General features: G+C 37.1%; 1 protein-coding gene across 1 annotated transcript in view; it reads left to right on the forward strand.

The window, feature by feature from the left end:
• Zbtb10 (zinc finger and BTB domain containing 10) overlaps positions 1 to 13,898 on the forward strand; it is a 33,782-nt gene extending 19,884 nt beyond the window's left edge. The window contains exons 3-6 of the mRNA XM_090338988.1: positions 4,865 to 4,963; positions 10,681 to 10,857; positions 11,011 to 11,183; positions 11,430 to 13,898. Of these exons, the coding sequence (XP_090195114.1) occupies positions 4,865 to 4,963; positions 10,681 to 10,857; positions 11,011 to 11,183; positions 11,430 to 11,735 (755 nt within the window). The 3' untranslated portion in view covers positions 11,736 to 13,898. The remainder of the gene's footprint in view (positions 1 to 4,864; positions 4,964 to 10,680; positions 10,858 to 11,010; positions 11,184 to 11,429) is intronic.
• The last annotated feature ends 4,032 nt before the right edge of the window (positions 13,899 to 17,930 follow it).

Here is a 17,930-nt window from a genome sequence, read left to right on the forward strand (position 1 = left end):
AAATGCAGTTATGATATCCACTTTTTCCATCTAACTGGTATTTACAAGCAAATGCCATGGGAAGGGGCGGTCAGAGAGGAAGAGAGATGTGTGTGTGTGTGTGTGTGTGTGTGTGTGTATGTGTGTATGTATGTATGTATGCATGCATGCATGCATGCACGTGCGCATACCTGCCTGTGCCTATCCTGGGGGTTTTAATTCAGAGCTTGAGAACTGTCTTTGAGGTTTTTGCTCACAGTTTGTACTTTACCATTTGAGCTATCCAGCTCTGCTTCTAGTTACTGAATAGATTTTGGAGATAAGAGTCTCAGACTTTTTGCCAAGGCTGGCTTGGAACTGCAATGCTCAGATCTCAGCATCTTGAGTAGCTGGGATTACAGGTGAGAGTCAGTGGTGACTGGCTTTTTTTTTTTTTTTTTTTGAATATAGCAAGAATCAGGTAGTTGGTGTTTTCCCAAAGAGACATGAATGTATGTTTGGGGTTTTTGTATTCTTTTTACTTATTAGTTAAAAACAGAGGGGGAACTTCATTAACATTTCCACATATTTGCAATATATTCCAGATCAATTTCACTCTTTTGTCACTCTTCCCTTATCCTTTCCCAAAACAATTTCTTTTCTTTTTTTAAATTTGCCCGTCCTGGGGCTTGAACTCAGGACCTGAGTACTGTCATGGGCTTTCTCAAGGCTTGTGGTCTGCCACTTGAGCCATAGCACCACTTCCAGCTTTTTCTATGTATGTGGTATAGAGGAATCGAACCCAGCTCTTCATTCATGTTAGGTAAGCACTCTACTAGGCCCCAAAATGCAAAGCCCCCCCTTTTTTTTTATCTCTGGGCCTGGGTGCTGTCCTTGAGCTCTTCAGATCAAGGCCACAGCACCACTTCCCCAAAACAATTTCAACAGATAGCCTTGTTTTATTCTTATAGTAGCAGTCTCTTTCAACTATATTCACTCATTTTCAAAATGCATCTCAAAGTTACCTTTTACTTTGTTTTCTTTTTGTTGTTGAAGGAAAATATTACACATAGGAAGATGTAATGTAGGTATGGCTAATAATACGTTTGTATATAAGGGAGATGCCAGACTGGGTTGGCTTGGTACCCCTGTGAATCCTAGCCTCCTGAGTAACTAGAATTAATTACAGATGTAAGCCACCAATTCCCAGCCGTCCTTCATATTTGTTTTTAAAGTCTGGATTCTGTTCCATAGGGAAAGCCATAAATTTTAAGTATTTTCACTTTTGGATATGTTTCTTATAGTTATATATATATAATTACATAATACATATAATATATATAACATATAAATGTATATCTACTACACAGAGGGAAGATGTTTTGTCAGTCAATATTAACCTATGATTAATAATACAAATAGTAAATCTGATAATATTAACATTTTTGAAGGCTTTTTATTTGGCATACATGGCAATAGATTGCAATATTCCTATTGGCAGAGAACATGGACAGGAATCATTTTGTCATTCTTGCATTCCACACAAAGTATTCTCTGCCCATGTAGATGATGATCTCATACTGTATTGTAAAGAGAAAATAGAAGCCAACAATAGAACATTGATTGATTGATTGATTGATTTTCAGTTGTGGGGCTTGAACTCTGGGCCTGGGTGCTTGCTGTCCTTGAGCTCTTCATCTCAAGCTTGTCGCTGTATCACTTGAACGCTCTCACTTGAACCACAGGCTCTATCACTTGAACCACAGTGCCACTTTCGGTTTTCTGGTGGTTAAATTGGAGCTAAGACTCTTATTTTCCTGGGGGAACTGGCTTTGAACCACAATCCTTAGATCTCAGCTAGGATTAAAGGCATGAGTGAGCCATCAACACCTGCCTAGAACCTTTCTTTATTTTTTGTTTTTTGCCAGTCCTGGGCTTGAGCTCAGGGCCTGAGCACTGTCTTGGACTTTCTCAAGGCTAGAGCTCTACCACTTGAGCCTCAGCACCACTTCCGGCTTTTTCTACGTATGTGGTACCAAGGAATCGAGCCTGGGCCTTTGTGCATGCTAAGCGAGCACTCTACCTCTAGGCCAAACTCCTGGCCTCTAGACCCTCTCTTTATATACATACAGGTGTCTCTGCTGTCTCTTCAACTATCCAAACCCAAGCTTCTAGATATCAGATTACAAAATTGATCATTGTTTCTCTAATACCTTTATTAATCTTTCCCTTTTTTAGTGTTTCCTTCCTGTCAGCAGTTAATTTTTGCCTCCTAAGAAAACCAGTTCTTGTTTCTGTTTTATTTTATTGAGGTGCACTGTCTTTTTTGGTATATTTTGTTTTCTTGGGAGCACTGCTGGGTATTAAACTCAAGAGACTTGTGCTTTCTAGTGAGTACTCTTCTACCCCTCTATAGTGAGACTCTGTATAGCCCAAATTGGGACTGAACTCATGAGCCTTCTACTTTTACTCTCCTTGGTGCTGAGATTATAGGTATGTGCAACCATTCCCAACTAGAAAATCAATTCATACTCTTCTTGTGTTTCCCTTTTGCAATCGGATTTTGTCAAGATTTTTTAAAAATCTGCTAATTTTAAAATCTGTTAAATCTGTTTTGTGTGTGTGTGTGTGTGTGTGTGTGTGTGTGTGTGTGTGTGTGTGTGTGTGTTGGTCCTAGAGTTTGAATTTATGGTCTAGCACTGGCTTCTGAGTTTTTGTCACTCTTGTTTGCACTTGCCCCACACCTACCCTGTAGTAGCACTTAACAATACCAGAGACTTTATAAATGCTTATTGGATACAATAAAATAGTGTACATTTTTTTTTGCCAGTCCTGGGGCTTGAACTCAGGGCCTGAGCACTATCCTTGGGCTTTTTCCTCAAAGCTGTCACTCTGCCACTTGAGCATAGCACCACTTCTGGCTTTTTCTATGTATGTGGTACTGAGGAATTGAACCCGGGTCTTTCTGTATGCGCGTTCTATCACTAGGCCAAACTCCCAGCCCCAAATAATGTACATTTTTAGTCCTCATCTTGAATTCCAAGTTCTAGGTATCATAGACAAGGTTCCTACACTACCTTACCCTGAAAGCTTCCCCCTCACCCCCAAAAAAGCCTCTTTGTGTCTTTCTAGTTCATTGAGTGCTAGGATTATTTAGTATACTTGATCAGTCTCTTTCTCCACCCTGCCCCCCCATCATGGTATCATCTGTTTAATAATACCATTTGTATTGTGACAACTCAAACTTATTTTTCTTTCCAGCTCAAGTATCAGATTTCTACCTCTGTTGCTAGATGGCTCCCTTTGTTGTTCCCATTCATGCGCGCGCTCTCCCTCTCTCCCTTTCTCTCCCTCTCTCCCTCTCTCTCCCTCTCTCTCCGTCTCTCTCGCTCTCTCTCCCTCTCGCTCTCGCTCTCCCTCTCGCTCTCGCTTTCTCGCTCGCTCTCGCTCTCTCTCGCTAGCACTCGCACTGGCTCGCTGGTCCTTTCCTTTCTTTGGTGGGTCATGGGGCCTGGGTGCTGTCCCTGAGCTCTTCAGCGCAATACTACCGCCCTACCGCCCTACCCCTTGAGCCAAGCCCCACTTCCTGTTTTCTAGAGGTTAATTGGAGATAAGAGTCTCAGGTCCTTTTGTGTCTGGGCTGGCTTTGAACCTTGATCCTCAGATCTCAGCCTCCTGGCTAGCTAAGATTACAAGAGTGAGCCATAGTGCCTGGCTTAAAATCACTTTTTATAAAGGTAAAAATTGCTATCCCATTTTAACTAACCCTATCCTTCTCAAAATTAAGGTTAAAAATCCTTCCCATGGCCTTAACAACTTATTACCAAAATAAGAGTCAGTATGACATACTATGCATAATTTGCTATAAGTTTACTTCACAATCAAGCGATCCTATTACAGCTTGTCAGAATTGTACTCCTAATTTTGTTGTTGTTGTTTGCAAGTCCTGGGGCTTAGTGTCAGAGCCTGGGCACTGTCTCAGAGCTACTTTTTGCTCAATGAAAGCACTCTACCACTTGAGCCATAGAGCCACTTCTGGCTTTCTTCCCTCCTATTTATGTGTTACAGAGGAATCAACCCCAGGGCTTCATGCATGCTAGGCAAGCACTTTATATCGCTAAGCCATATTCTCAGCTCTACTAAATTTTGATAAACTACTTTGGGTTTTAAAACCATACATTAGAACCATGGTTATATAACATTTCATTGTTTGACTATATCATCATTTCTTTGCTCCACTATAAATACTTATATAAGGTGTATGAGTGTGCCTGTGCACGCATGCACATTCATTCTGGGCCAGGGGCCTGAGCATTGTTCCTGAATTTTACTCAAGGCTAGTGTTCTGTCACTTGAGCCATAACTACTCTTGGCTCTTTGATGGTTACTTGGTAAAAGTCTCACAGACTTTACTGCATGGGCTGGCTTTGTTTCAACCAGGATCCTCAGAGAGCCATCCTTCTAAGTAGCAAGGATTACAGGCATGAGCCTCCAGTGCCCTACAGAAGGGTATTTTGTTGTGGTGGTGGTGGTTGTTAAAAACCTTGCATTTGGTGGATCCAGAGCAATCAATGTTGGTAATACCAAAGATGATCAGTAAGTCTTTAAAATAAAAAAAAATTATTATAAGGTGCTAACCAGAGGACTTACAGTTGCCTGAGTCAGGTAAAGAGTGCATTTCTTTTTGGACAATGTTATCCCTTATATGTTCTCTCCCTGTTTTTCTCTCACATTCCCACCCACAAATTATATTAGTTCATTTTCAACATGGTAACATCTAGTGAGTATCACTGCTGCATTTGTTAACCCTTTATTGCTCCATTTCTGTAAAAAGATTAAGAGAAAGAAGTGCTTAAATAATGGCTATGATGTAGCTTATAATAGAATTTGTCTGTGTCCTTTTCAGATTTGGATGGTGCTTTACTGTCAGGGCCAGATGGTGATAGAAATATGAATGCAAATTTATTGGCTGAGACCTGCTCTAGTCAAGATGGAGGTGATGCTGGTAGGTACAGTTAAGATTTTTATCAAAGAATTTATGAGGTTTTGACGGTTGGGAAGTGTTTAAACATTTGTTAGGGAGTGGTATATAGTTTCTTTCTTTTATTATGTAAATAGTTCCAATCTGTAGCTGCTGTACTTAAAATGACTTTGGAAACTTGGTGACTAGAAGTTGATATTTCTTTAAAAATGGTATTTCATGGGGCCTGGAGTGTAGTCTAATGATAAGAGTGGTTGCCTAGCATGCATGACCTGGGTTCAATTCCTCAGTACCACATACATAGAAAAAAGCCAGAACTGGTGCTGTGGCTCAAGTGGTAGAGCTCTAGCCTTGAGAAAAAAGCCCAAGGATAGTGTTCAGGCCCTGAGTTCAAGCCCCAGGACTGCTCCACCCCCCCCCCCAAAAAAGCATTTCTGGTTTGTTCAAAAACTCATTTGTTTTGAATTTTAAAAATTTAAATAACAAGAGTAGTTAATGGAGCTTATGGTTTCCTGCTTTTGGATAGAATAGGAAGGATGATTATCAGAACGTTAACTAGTGTGTTTTAATTGGTATGATACTATACGATGTGTCATTCATGTGATATCATAGTGGTATCATACCACTATGATATGGTTGTTGATGGCTTTAGGAAAAATGCTAGTTATTAAGTATTGTAGCAGCTGTAAGTTGGGAATGCATATAAATTCAAAGATGGTACATTTATTTATTTATGTATTTACTTATTGCCAGTCCTGGGCATTGTCTCCGAGCTTTTTTTCTTGAAGGCTAGCACTCTATCACCTAAGCCACAGCACCACTTACCAGCCTTTTCTATTTATGCAGTACTGAACAATTGAATCAAGGGCATCATGCATGCTAGGCAAGCACTGTACCTGTAAGTCACCTAGCCCATAAAAATTACACATTAAAAGTAAAATACAAATGGGAAAAATATCTGGGTACTGCTGGCTTAAACCTGTAATTCTAACTATTCAGAAGGCTGAGATATGAGCATTCTGATCTGGAACCATCACAGATAAATCCAAGAAACTTTTGATTAACTAGCAAAAAGCCTGAAGTGATAGAATCAGCCTAAGCACCCCCCCACCCAAAAATGAGTATAAGATCCTGAGTTCAAGCCCCAGTACTCACAAAAAGCATGCGGGAGCAGAGCTTTGCTTTTATTTTTAAAATGTTAAACTGAGAAAACAATGACAGAATTTGAAAAATAACTTAATTTTTTTGAAGTATTTGGGGTTTGAACCCAGGACATTGTACTTGATAGGCAAACCCTTCTGCAATTTAGCCACATCCCAGGAAAATAACTTTTGAAGTCCCTCAAAAGAAGCAATTTAAAATCATCAGATGTTAAGCTCTTAGTAATGTGCTTGTCCACTATGACTAGGTGAAAGATTATTAATGAATAGCATAGTCACTTGATCTTATTTCATAGATAGTACCTAATTACAAGGGGGAGAGAAATCAGACTGAAATTAGGTGCCCACTGATGTGAAGAGCTAACTTATTGACACATCCCATTACCAATAAAATGTTCTTGCTAATTTTTTTCCCCTGGTCATAGGACTTGAGCTCTGGGCCTGGACCCTGTTCCTGAGCTCTTCAGCTCAAGGCTGCTTCTCTCTCCTTGAGCCACAGGACCACTTATGTTTTTCTAGTGGTTAATTGGAGATAAGAGTCTCACAGTGCCCTGGCTGGCTTTGAACCATGATCCTTAGGTCTCAGTCTCCTGAGTACCTGGGATTACAGGCATGATCTGAGACACTCAGCTCTTGCTAAATTTTTAACCTGAATCTAACTGTGAAGATAGAACCAAGCAACTCTGAGTAAATCCAGCACACATATAGCAAATGGTCAAAACTGTAATGTTGTCAAGGAGAAGCAGAGGAACCTGTACATTGAAAGAAAGAAGGGAAATGCAATAGTAGATTAAATGGGGGAGGGGTACCCTTTTAGAATTAAAGGAATATTTTGGGAAGGATTGAGAATGTTGGGTACATATTAGAAACAGCATTGTTTTAAATTTCTTAGGTAGGTTGTGGTTTTGTAAGGTAAATGCTATATATTTAGGCTTGAAGGAAAAGTGTAAATTTTAAAAATTGTGCAAAAAAAATTGTGCAAAAAGGGCCAGTAATTTGGCCTAGTGGTAGTGTTTGTCTAGCATGCACAAAGCCCTGGGTTCAGTTTCTCAATACTACATACACAGAAAAAGCAGGAAGTGGTGCTGTGGATCAAGTGCTAGAGTGCTATCCTTGAGAAAGCCTAAGGACATTGCCTAGACCCTGAGTTCAAGCCCCAGGAATGCCCCCCCCCCAAAAAAAAATGTGCAAAAAGCACCACGAGCAAGGCTGCCTAGTTAGTATAGTAGTAAAGTGCTTCTAGCATGCATGAAGCCCTGGGCTCAATTCCTAGATACCGTATACACAGAAAAAGCCAGAAGTGATGCTGTGGCTCAGGTGGTATAATGCTAGCCTTGAGAAAGTTCAAAGACAATAATACCCAGACTCAAGTTCAAGCCCCAGGACTGGCAAAAAAAAAAAAAGGTACAAAAATGTGTTTATGTGTTTCACAGGGAGAGAAAGAACATGTGGCAGAATTGCTATTCTAAAGAAAGGCAGAGAGGGCTGGGAATGTGGCATAATAGTGGTAGACTGCCTAGCATGCACGAAGTCTCAGGTTGGATTCCTTGGTTCCACATACATAGAAAAGCAAGAAGTGGTGTTGTGGCTTATGTGGTAGAGTTCTAGCCTTGAGAAAGCCCCAAGGACAGTGCTCAGGCCCTGAGTTAAGTCCCAGGACTGGCAAAAAAAAATATATATATATATATATATATATATATAAATGCATATGCTTAAGGGACTATGGAAGCTCATTTATATATATGAGCATGTATATACATTTAAACTTGGCTGGGAATGTGGTTTAGTGGTAGAGTGCTTGCATAGCATGCATGAAACCTTGGGGTTTCATTCCTCACTACCACATGAACAGAAAAAGCTGAAAGTGGCACTGTGGCTCAAGTAGTAGAGTTCTAGCCTTAAGTTCTAGCCCTAAGTTCAAGCCCCAGAGCTAACCAAAAAAATTTTTTGACTTGATGAACATATAAACATTTTTCTTTTTTTTTTTTTTGTCAGTCCTGGAGCTTGAACTCAGGGCCTGAGCACTGGCTGTCTTTGGGCTTTCTCAAGGCTAGCACTCTACCACTTGAGCCACAGCACCACTTCCAGCTTTTTCTCTGTATGTGGTACCGAGGAATTGAACCCGGGTCCTTGAACCCTGGTCTTCGTGCATGCAAGGCAAGTACTCTACTAACAAGGCCAATTTCCCAACCCCGCATTTTTAAATGCCCAGAGTTATCTAAGAAAATGAAAAATTAGGAGAGGTGTAGACCTTACTATGTATTATATAGATCGTCTCTCTTGTCGCTGTGGCTCAAGGAGTAGAGTGCTGAAGAGCTCAAGTCTCTGGATGGATCTAAAAGTATTTTGGGGGCTTAGAGGTGTGACTCTGCTGGTTGAGCACCAGCCAATGAGTGAAAGCCTCTGGTACTGATTTTGAGTTCCCATCTTGGAACTAAAAAAATGTATTGTCCATAAATCATCTTATATACATTAAACCTTTTTGTGTTGGGAGTAATATGTTACCATAAGGTCAGTCCACAGGGCTTAAAATCTTGGCTTAAGCCCTGTCCTTGAGTTCTGTCACTTTGAGTCACAACCCCACTTTTTTTTTTTTTGATAGTTAAATGGAGCTATGAGTCTCACAGACTTTGGTGCCTGGGCTGGCTTTGAACCATGATCCTTAGGTCTCATCCTCCTGAGTAGCTAGAATTACAGGCATGAGCCACAGGCTACTATTTTTTACTGCTGATACTAGTGTTATACAAGTATTTTGAGCAAATAAAAAAAATTAGGTACATGTTGGCTTTTTGCTGTTGCTGTTGCTACTGGTCCTGGTTAAATTACAGGCCTGAGTCACCTGCACCAGGCTACAAGGCTACAGGCTTTTGCTAGACACAATTTCTTCAACAAATAATTGGAGAGCATTTATACATATGCACATACATGTACACATACGTATATGTTTCAAAGTAGAAATACATAGAAACACAAAGGTGAGAAAGATAAGCATTCCTTGCTCTCCTTAAGCTTAATGTTGTTTTTTTACTGATTCACATAAAAAGTATGACTCATAAAGCCCTGGCTTTATTTAGAAATGTGAGGCTAAAAATTGATAGATTGTTCTCTCCAGGCTACCATTCCCATCCTCATCTCTATCCCACACATGTGGAAATGTCACATTTGATTTTTTTTTAATGTCTTGCTTTAGAATTTAAAAACTTCCTCCCCAACAATAACACACTGTGGTTGTTATATAATTGTGGATCAGAGGGCTTTCTTCACACGCACGTGCGCGCGCACACACACACACACACACACACACAGTAAATGTATTCTAAGAATGAAACAATTTTCATGTGCATTAAAAAAAGAGAGAACTTCAAACTCCATTGTGTATTGATACTTTCATCAATACACATCTCAGAATTTTGAATGGGGGGAGTTGTATCTGGTAAATATGGAGAAATGAATTTTTAGAAAATGTACCCTGATATTCTTTTATTAAAATAGTGTTCATGGGAATAAAATTTATTTATTAAAGATTATGCCTAATCATAAATCCTTGGAACCAGAAGTATTTTCAGCATCAGATTTTGTAACATTTCACAAGGACTTTACTAATTCATACAAAAATCTGAAGTCTGGGAAGTGTTGCTGTGGCTCAAGTGGTAGAGAGCTATCCTTGAGCTGAACAGAGTTCAAGCCCCACGACCCAGAAAAAAATCTGAATTCTGAAGTGTTCCAAGTTCTGAACCTTTTTGAGCACTGTTAAGATAGCGCCGTTAAGATTCAGGGAGGGTTTCAAGTTAGGAATGTTGAGCCAGTATTGCTGCTTGAATAAGCACTGCACGAGTTTAAGTGTGTGTTTTGTAAAGTAGTGGTTCAGATAGAAAAATATATAAGTGCTTTGAAGTAGAACCCCGTTTTCTGTGGAGGCCAGTATGTTTGGAATGGGAGCCCCCATAAGGGTGGTTAGAGGCAAAGGGCTCTATCAAGTAAGGCTTGTTAGTATACTAAAAGTTTTGGCCTTTTATTGCCAGTTTAGATGAACAGTTCCTGCAGCCTTTGAGTAGAGTAATGACTGGCCCTAAATTAGTGTTTTAAAAGAATGCTTGATTGCTCTGTGGAATACAAGCTCGGAAATATTAACAGCTAGAACCAGGAAAACAGTTGGTGCCCAGAGGTTAGAAGCACTGATTGATTGATTGATTGATTGATTGGATCAGGGTGACTAGCTGTAAAGGATTCTGGATATATTCCTATTATAAAAGATTCCTGGAAGGAGATCTGTGAATCAAGTGGTAGAAAAGCCTGCTTTGAAGGGGGGGAAAAGGTAATGGATCAGTAACCAGGCCGAATTCAGACCCCAGTACTACCATTCCAAAAAATACTGTGCAAATCCAAGATGCCTATATTTCTGTTACTGTAATAAAATAGAACTGAGCATTTTATAAAGAAAAGAGATATATTCGTTTATACTTCTAGAGGTTCATGACTTACTTTATATTCAGATGTTATATAAGTATTTATAGGACATAAATGTATTTTTATACTCTAAATAGCACCATTACTTCAAAAATCATTTTTCAATTATATTAGGTACTTTACATGATTTCAAGTATGGTTTGATGCCTGGCCCTTCAAGTGATTTCAAGTATGGATTGATACCAGGTACTTCAAGCGATTTCAAGTATGGATTGATACCAGGTGCTTCAAATGACTTCAAGTATGGATTATTGCCAGAATCTTGGCCAAAACAAGAAACATGGGAAAATGGCAAGTATTGATAAACAAATACGGAATTTTAAAATTACAGGATTCTGTAGAAATATATAGGGAATTCTCATATTCAGTTGCTGTTTTTAGAGATAGACATGGTGAGGTTTTTGTTTACTAATGCATAATGAGCGCTTTGAAAAATTTTTGCAGGTGAATCATCTCAAATCATGAACAAGTTGAAATGCCCTCATTGTAACTATGTAGCCAAATACAGACGTACACTAAAAAGGCACTTGCTCATTCATACGGGAGTAAGATCATTTAGCTGTGATATTTGTGGAAAGCTGTTTACTCGAAGAGAACATGTAAAAAGACATTCCCTGGTAAGTAACTTTAAATAAAATTGATGGTTAAAATTAACTGGTTAGGTCAGTGAAGTTGAAATCAGCTTCAGTTATTTGCAAATTTAGGATCGATTTTTTGCTTTAAACAAAGTGATTTATTTTTATGAACAATGCAGAAAAACATTGGCATATAGTCACTCATTATTATGTGTGGTTTAATTTAGTTCAAGTGAATACTATTTCTATACTATCCTTATATTGAATTTTTCCCCCCCCTTCAACTAGGTGCATAAAAAGGATAAAAAATACAAATGTATGGTGTGTAAGAAGATCTTCATGTTAGCAGCCAGTGTTGGAATAAGACATGGATCTCGACGCTATGGTGTTTGTGTAGACTGTGCTGATAAATCACAACCAGGAGGGCAAGAAGGTGTAGATCAGGGACAGGATACAGAATTCCCTCGGGATGAAGAATATGAAGAAAATGAAGTAGGAGAAGCTGATGAAGAACTGGTTGATGATGGAGAAGATCAGAATGATCCATCTCGGTGGGATGAACCAGGAGATGTTTGTATGTCTCTGGATGATTAACTGACCTATACTATACTCCTCAAGGATGCTGCATTTGGACATAATATGAATCGACAATTTGGATTGTTGAACTTTGAAGGCTTGCAAAATATGGTACATGCTGGATGGTAGTTATGTTGCTGTGAAACTGTAGGGTCAAAAAGCCTTATAGCAAAAAATTTTTTTTATATTTGCACAGGACTGTACAGCAAACAACCATGTGGTTGGCTTATATGGAGTCCCCACATATTCAGTCAAAGTAAAATATTTTTTATTTATAGGAGATACAATAACTATTTGGGTCCTATGAAAATATAGTACTTGTTCTTTGTAGAACTTGCATTCATGCTCTACTTAAACATGAATGAAGAAAATCCATTTTTGGAAGTACAATTACAGTTGACCCAATCACTTTGTCCATCAAACCACTCAGGCTAGTTTGTACTAGTAGAGTTTTGTTTCTATTTTATTTTTATTAATTTTATTTTTTTTAATACAGATTTTTCAGTGAGGGGCTTTTTCAACCCCATTGGTTCTATTTTCTTGTATTTTCCATTTTAATTTGCTTTATAACTTAAAAAAAAACAAGTCTCTTCTAGTCTTAGGTATTATTTCTCAATTTTGTGCTGATAGGCATGTTTATAAGAACTGGAGAGGTAATTTATTGGAATGAACTAACTGACTTCCCCTGGACCCTTTTCCTTTTTGACATGAATTTTAGTACTTCACAAATGAAGAATGATGTGCGAAGTTATGTGGCGAAGCTGACAAATACCACTAAAATGATTATGATTTACAAGTAACTTTCTCCTGCTGCTCTAATTTGATAAATGGTTACTATATGATGTTTTCTGACATAGTTTTTGGTTTTGGGTATCTGTTACTTTGGCACTATTCTTGTTTGCCTCGTATTATTTTTGCCAGTGTACTGTACCTCAGCCTTATTTGGAAGACAGAAATCTGATTGAAGAAAAGTCATAGAAACAATAAGTAAAATGATTTGTTTTATAATTTATCCTCCATGTCCAGTTTGGTTAGCTTGTTATGCAATATAAGTGAAATATCAGGTTTTTACCTCCTGTGCCCTTTTTATCATTAAAATTAACACAAAATGTGCATTCTCTTTTTGTTTCATACTTACTGGGATGTTTTGAGTGTTTTGAAATAATGGTTGATAATTTATATTTCCAGTCCTTCCTAAAGTCACTACATCTCAATTCAGTCTTTCTAATTACCATGATTCAGCGATCCTCAAAAATCTTTCAAGTAAAATGTTCAGAGGCTTTCTTATCTAAATATAGTAGGGTATAAAGAGTGATAAATTAAATTGAAATTGTTTAGATTTCATTAGCCTGATGAGAGAAGAATTCACTGTGGAACTCTTCAACACTCTGCAACACTTCACATACTAACATGAATGGCATTTATCAGGAGCATATTACATACTATATGGTAATACACATCATATTTTCAGCTTTCATTCAAATAAAAGTTAGTATATTTTCCTATTTTATATCAGGTAACTAAATTGTTAGTTGTGTGGGAAGAGATTGCAAAGACGCTTTGACAGATAAAATTTATTTGGTGCTCCATCTGATCAAAGTTGAAAGCTTATTTTTTTAAGAGACAAACTATCATTGTCTCTGAATTCAGTAGAATAATGGTTTAATGCTTGACAATAATGTACCTGCTTAGATAAATCAAAGATAAAATATTACAATTACATGGTTAGATGCATCTTTTGTCATCTAAACTTAATTGTACTTTCTATATAACTATAAGCTTGGCAGAATGAATAGTTTTGGTTTGATTTTTGTTTAAAACTGAAGAGTACATCCTACTCTTAGTGTTTGAGGCAAATGAGTAAAATGTAACTCTAGTGAAGTCCAAAGTAGAATTAGTTGAACGAAGATAATTATGAATGAAAAGGTATTTTAAATTTAAAATGTTCTGCTTTGTGAATATGTAAGTATAGTATAAAGATTTCTTTCATCCCATTTATCCCCTTCCTTTAAAATAAACCATAGTTTACAATTGGTAGATCTGTCTATATATAAATATATATTAAAAGAGAAAAGATATATATCTTAAAAAAATCACCTAAATCTGCTTTATTAGACTATAGTTCACTTATTGCATAGAAACTGGACTTGGCTTTACATTCTTAATGTACTTTTTTTTTACTTCAAGATATGAACTTATTCTCATTCTCTTGAAATCGAATTTTCTTTTATTAAATCACTTATGTATACTGGTAAATTATGACCAAATTTTTTGTTAGATTGCGTGCAGTAAATTGAAATATACACTTGGTACACTATGGGATTGTTGTGCTTTTGTTTTGGTTTTAGTTGGAAACAGGTTTGATGGTTTATATCTGTTAATTTAAAAATATTCTATAATTGTCCATTACCTTTAATGTTGTTTTGTGACAGATTTGGCTATATTTTTAGTCATCTGGAATATGCTACTTTAAAAGTTTTGTTTTTAGGTAATCCAAAGGAAGAATGTTTATACTCTTGAATATATTATCCTCAGCATATATAAAAATTTATTTGAAGTAAGCATTTTACCAGAAACAGAACTGATGGATTTTTCTACTTGCTGACTGCCTAACTTATTTTATTTCATGATCTTGAAGGACTGCTTTTTTCCCCTTCTTGATCTTTTTAAAAAATAGTTTTAGTACTAAGGTATACTACTGGACGTTTCTATTTTTTTAAATATATTCCTTTCCCAACTTATAGTACAACAATTTCAGGAAGCCAATAGATATCAGGAACTCAGTAGATTCTAAGATGTTAGGATTTGGTCTCGAGATGATGAAATGAATATTCATAATTTTGTCTATGGAACGCTGGCAAAATGATGTTACACGTTTGAAGTTTTCTTGTAATTTATATATTAAATGAAAAATATTTTAGAGCTTTAATTTTAATGATGGGGAAGAATATAAACTTTCATGTTTCCTTTCAAGATCACATATTATTTCTTGGGATTCTCCAAGACAGTAGTCACATATAGTCCCCCTTGTTGTTGGTTCTTGGCTCTTATTTTTTCTTACTAGGTAATGTTCTAAATTTTTGTGCCCTAGAACTCATGAGGTTTAAAAAATAAAAGGAAGAGGAAATTGGGGCAGATATGATTAATTTTGAAATTTAGGGGGGAAAACAGTGACTGGTGTTAAAATTGAGCCTTCTTGTTGGAAAAAAAAGTGAGCTTGACCCAGTACATCCTAGTAGTTTAATAATAGAAAAATAAAAAGGAAAAAATATGGAAAGAAGGGGAAAAAATAGGAATCATGAAAGCATTTGGACATGAAAACACGATGGTGTAAAATACAATGATGAAGATAATTGTTTGGCCTGATATTACATCATAGAGGAAAGTGTGGTGAAAGTGTTTGTTTTTTTAATTAAAAACCTCATAAACTTAATTTGGGAATTTTCTGAACATAGCATGAGAGGTTTAGATATATACTTTTCTGAAGGATTCCAAAAGCTACCACTTTTTTTTAATGCCCATAGTTGCCATTGTGCTGTCATTATTTCACATAATCCCTATAAGATAGGTGCTATTGTCTCCATTTTATAAATGAATGGCTCAAAGATTCATAACTTGCCTAATTTAACTGTAATAGAGCTGGTGGGGCTTAATCAGATCTGAAGCCCTTAGAGGAGGCTCCACTGCTGCCTCCTTATATAACTTGTACACTAACAGCTCTCATCTATGGAGATTTATATTGCCCTTATGAAACTATGCCAGGAATTTTGTGAATGTTCTTTTTCTTCCCCAGTAAACATTAATACTACTCTTTTCCCTCGATAAAGCAATTGTTTTCTCACTTTGACTTATTTATTAAATAAGCCACAGGACCTCATTTTAGCAGATACTGTTTGTGGGGTGCGGCATTTTGATTTTTAAGGAAAGGATTTTTAATCGGAAGCATTAGCTATCTTTGTGTGCCGTTCAGTCACCCAGATCCTTAATCTTAACTTGTGGTACCTAATATACACACTTAGGACTATAAAATAGGTGTTTGAGCCACTTTAGAATTTAAAATGGAAGGGTTTTCCCCCTCTGCTGTATCCCTACTTTCAAGTGGAATTGAACAACTCTAGATGTGTTAGGGAGAAGCACACTTTAAAAGATGTTTTCTAGTTCTGAATTTTATGTTAATTGGGTACTTAAATTTGGAGTACACTTAGCTATTGAGAACAAAATTGGGGATTGAGGAGAAGGGGTAGTTGAGGCTATTATAAAATGGAAGAATCAGAGTTTTAAACACTGTAAACAAGAAGAACAACAACAAAACTTTTCTGCCTGCTGTTTGTAAAAGCTCTCTGGGAAGATCTTTTACGAAGACCAATTTTTTTAATGTAATTTACCTACCTAATATAAGTGTCCTAAGACATGTATGTAAACTTCCAAACTGTTTTGTCAGTGTATTTAGAAAATACACAAGAATCTTTATCAAATCTAAAAATATAAACGTGTGAGCACTAAACTGCTTCTGGCTTTGTGAATTTTATTGACTGGCATTTAATTCCTAATGATTTACAAGTGTGTTAATTTAGTCTTACTTGAGGTAGGGGAAACACCTTTGTAAACTTATGTGTAATTTGAATATATTTGTACTTGAGAGTTACAAGTTTGAATTGTAGGAGTATTAGGGAGTCTTATTTGTATGTTTTTATATGAAAGTCCATAAATGACTTAAACTACCTCCTAGTCCTCCTTAGAGGGCTGCTTTACTCAATCGATAGCAGCAATTTGTATGCATATTCTTAAAGTGGTGCTCTCTAGGTTTTAGAAAACAACTTAAAAAAAAAAATCCCCTGTCACTTAAACTTGAGTGTAATCTTGGGGTTGAAAAACAAGGCAATACTGCTTTTTCTCAAATTTACTGTATGTTGGACTAACATTAAGTAAATGCACTATTGTACATTTCAAGTCTTTGAACTTCATTTATGAAAAAGGGACATTTTTAATGTGTTGGTGGGTTTTTTTTAAAGGAAATCATAGACTATCCAGATACTTGAATTCTACTAAAGAGATTTTTGGAGAAGGGCTGGGGGGGGGCGGGTCACATAGCACATAGTTCCTACTATCACTAAGCAGAGCTTTATGAGGGGAGAGAGTCAAGATATAATCAATAAGGACTACTTGGCCCAGGATTAAAAAATTTTTCTTCACAGATGAAATGGGGCTGCTTTGCAGGAAAGGGCCTGTCACTTGGAGATATTTTAGAAAAGTAAATAGATTTAACTGACAATCATTTCGGCTAAGTCTGTATTGACCAAACATTTCAAAGTGGCTTTTTTTTTTTTTCATTTAAAGATGTGAAGCTATTGTTATTCTTTGTTTTGTGTAGGGAAAATAATGGATAAAATTTTGTGTTCTATGCAAAAAAGTTTAATGAATGTTTTGACACTAAAAGGCAATTTAGAAAGTTTAGAATTAAAAGTTTAGTTTTGGGCAGGGAGTTTGACCTAGTGGTAGAGTGCTTGCCTAGCATGCAGTAAGACCCGAGTTCAATTCCTCGGTACCACATACATAGAAAATAGCCAGAAGTGGTACGTAGGCTGAAGAGCTCTAGCCTTGAGAAAGTCCAAGGACAGTGCTCAGACTTTGAGCTCAAGCCTAGAACTGGCAAAAAAAAAATTAGTCTTGTGGGAAAAAGCCATATAAATCTTTTCTTGCTACAAATTATTGTCACAGATCAGGGTTAGGAGCTGGAGCAAAAGGTTCAGTTATTGTATTTAGGAATGAATATGAAGATTAAGTTACTTTGTTAATTGGTTTATGGCATAACAGGCTGAAACTAAAGGGAAGAAAAGAAATTTTTGGTGCTAGTTCTGGGCCTTCTAGGGCTTGATCTCAGGGCCTGAGCTCATTGGCTCAAAGCTACAGCTATAGCCCTGGAGCCACAGTGCCACTCCCTCTTTTTCTAGTGGTTAATAGGAGATGAGTCTTACTTTCTTTAATGCCCAGGCTGGCTTTGAACCACAGTCCTCAGATCTCAGCCTCCTGAGTAGCTAGAATTACAGTTGTGAGCCGCTGCACCTGGCTCTATATAATTTGTTTACTCATTAACTTCACTTTTGTCTTAGGACCCTATAAAACAAATGACTACTAGCCACTTTTATCTTTTCCTAGTGCAGGGATCTAAATCTCTAGGCCTCTTGATTTCTCTATCATTTGTATGGGACTACT

The sequence above is a fragment of the Megascapheus bottae genome, chromosome 9 (genome assembly GCF_031878675.1).
Source record: "Megascapheus bottae isolate mThoBot1 chromosome 9, mThoBot2.hap1, whole genome shotgun sequence".
Taxonomy (NCBI): domain Eukaryota; kingdom Metazoa; phylum Chordata; class Mammalia; order Rodentia; family Geomyidae; genus Megascapheus; species Megascapheus bottae.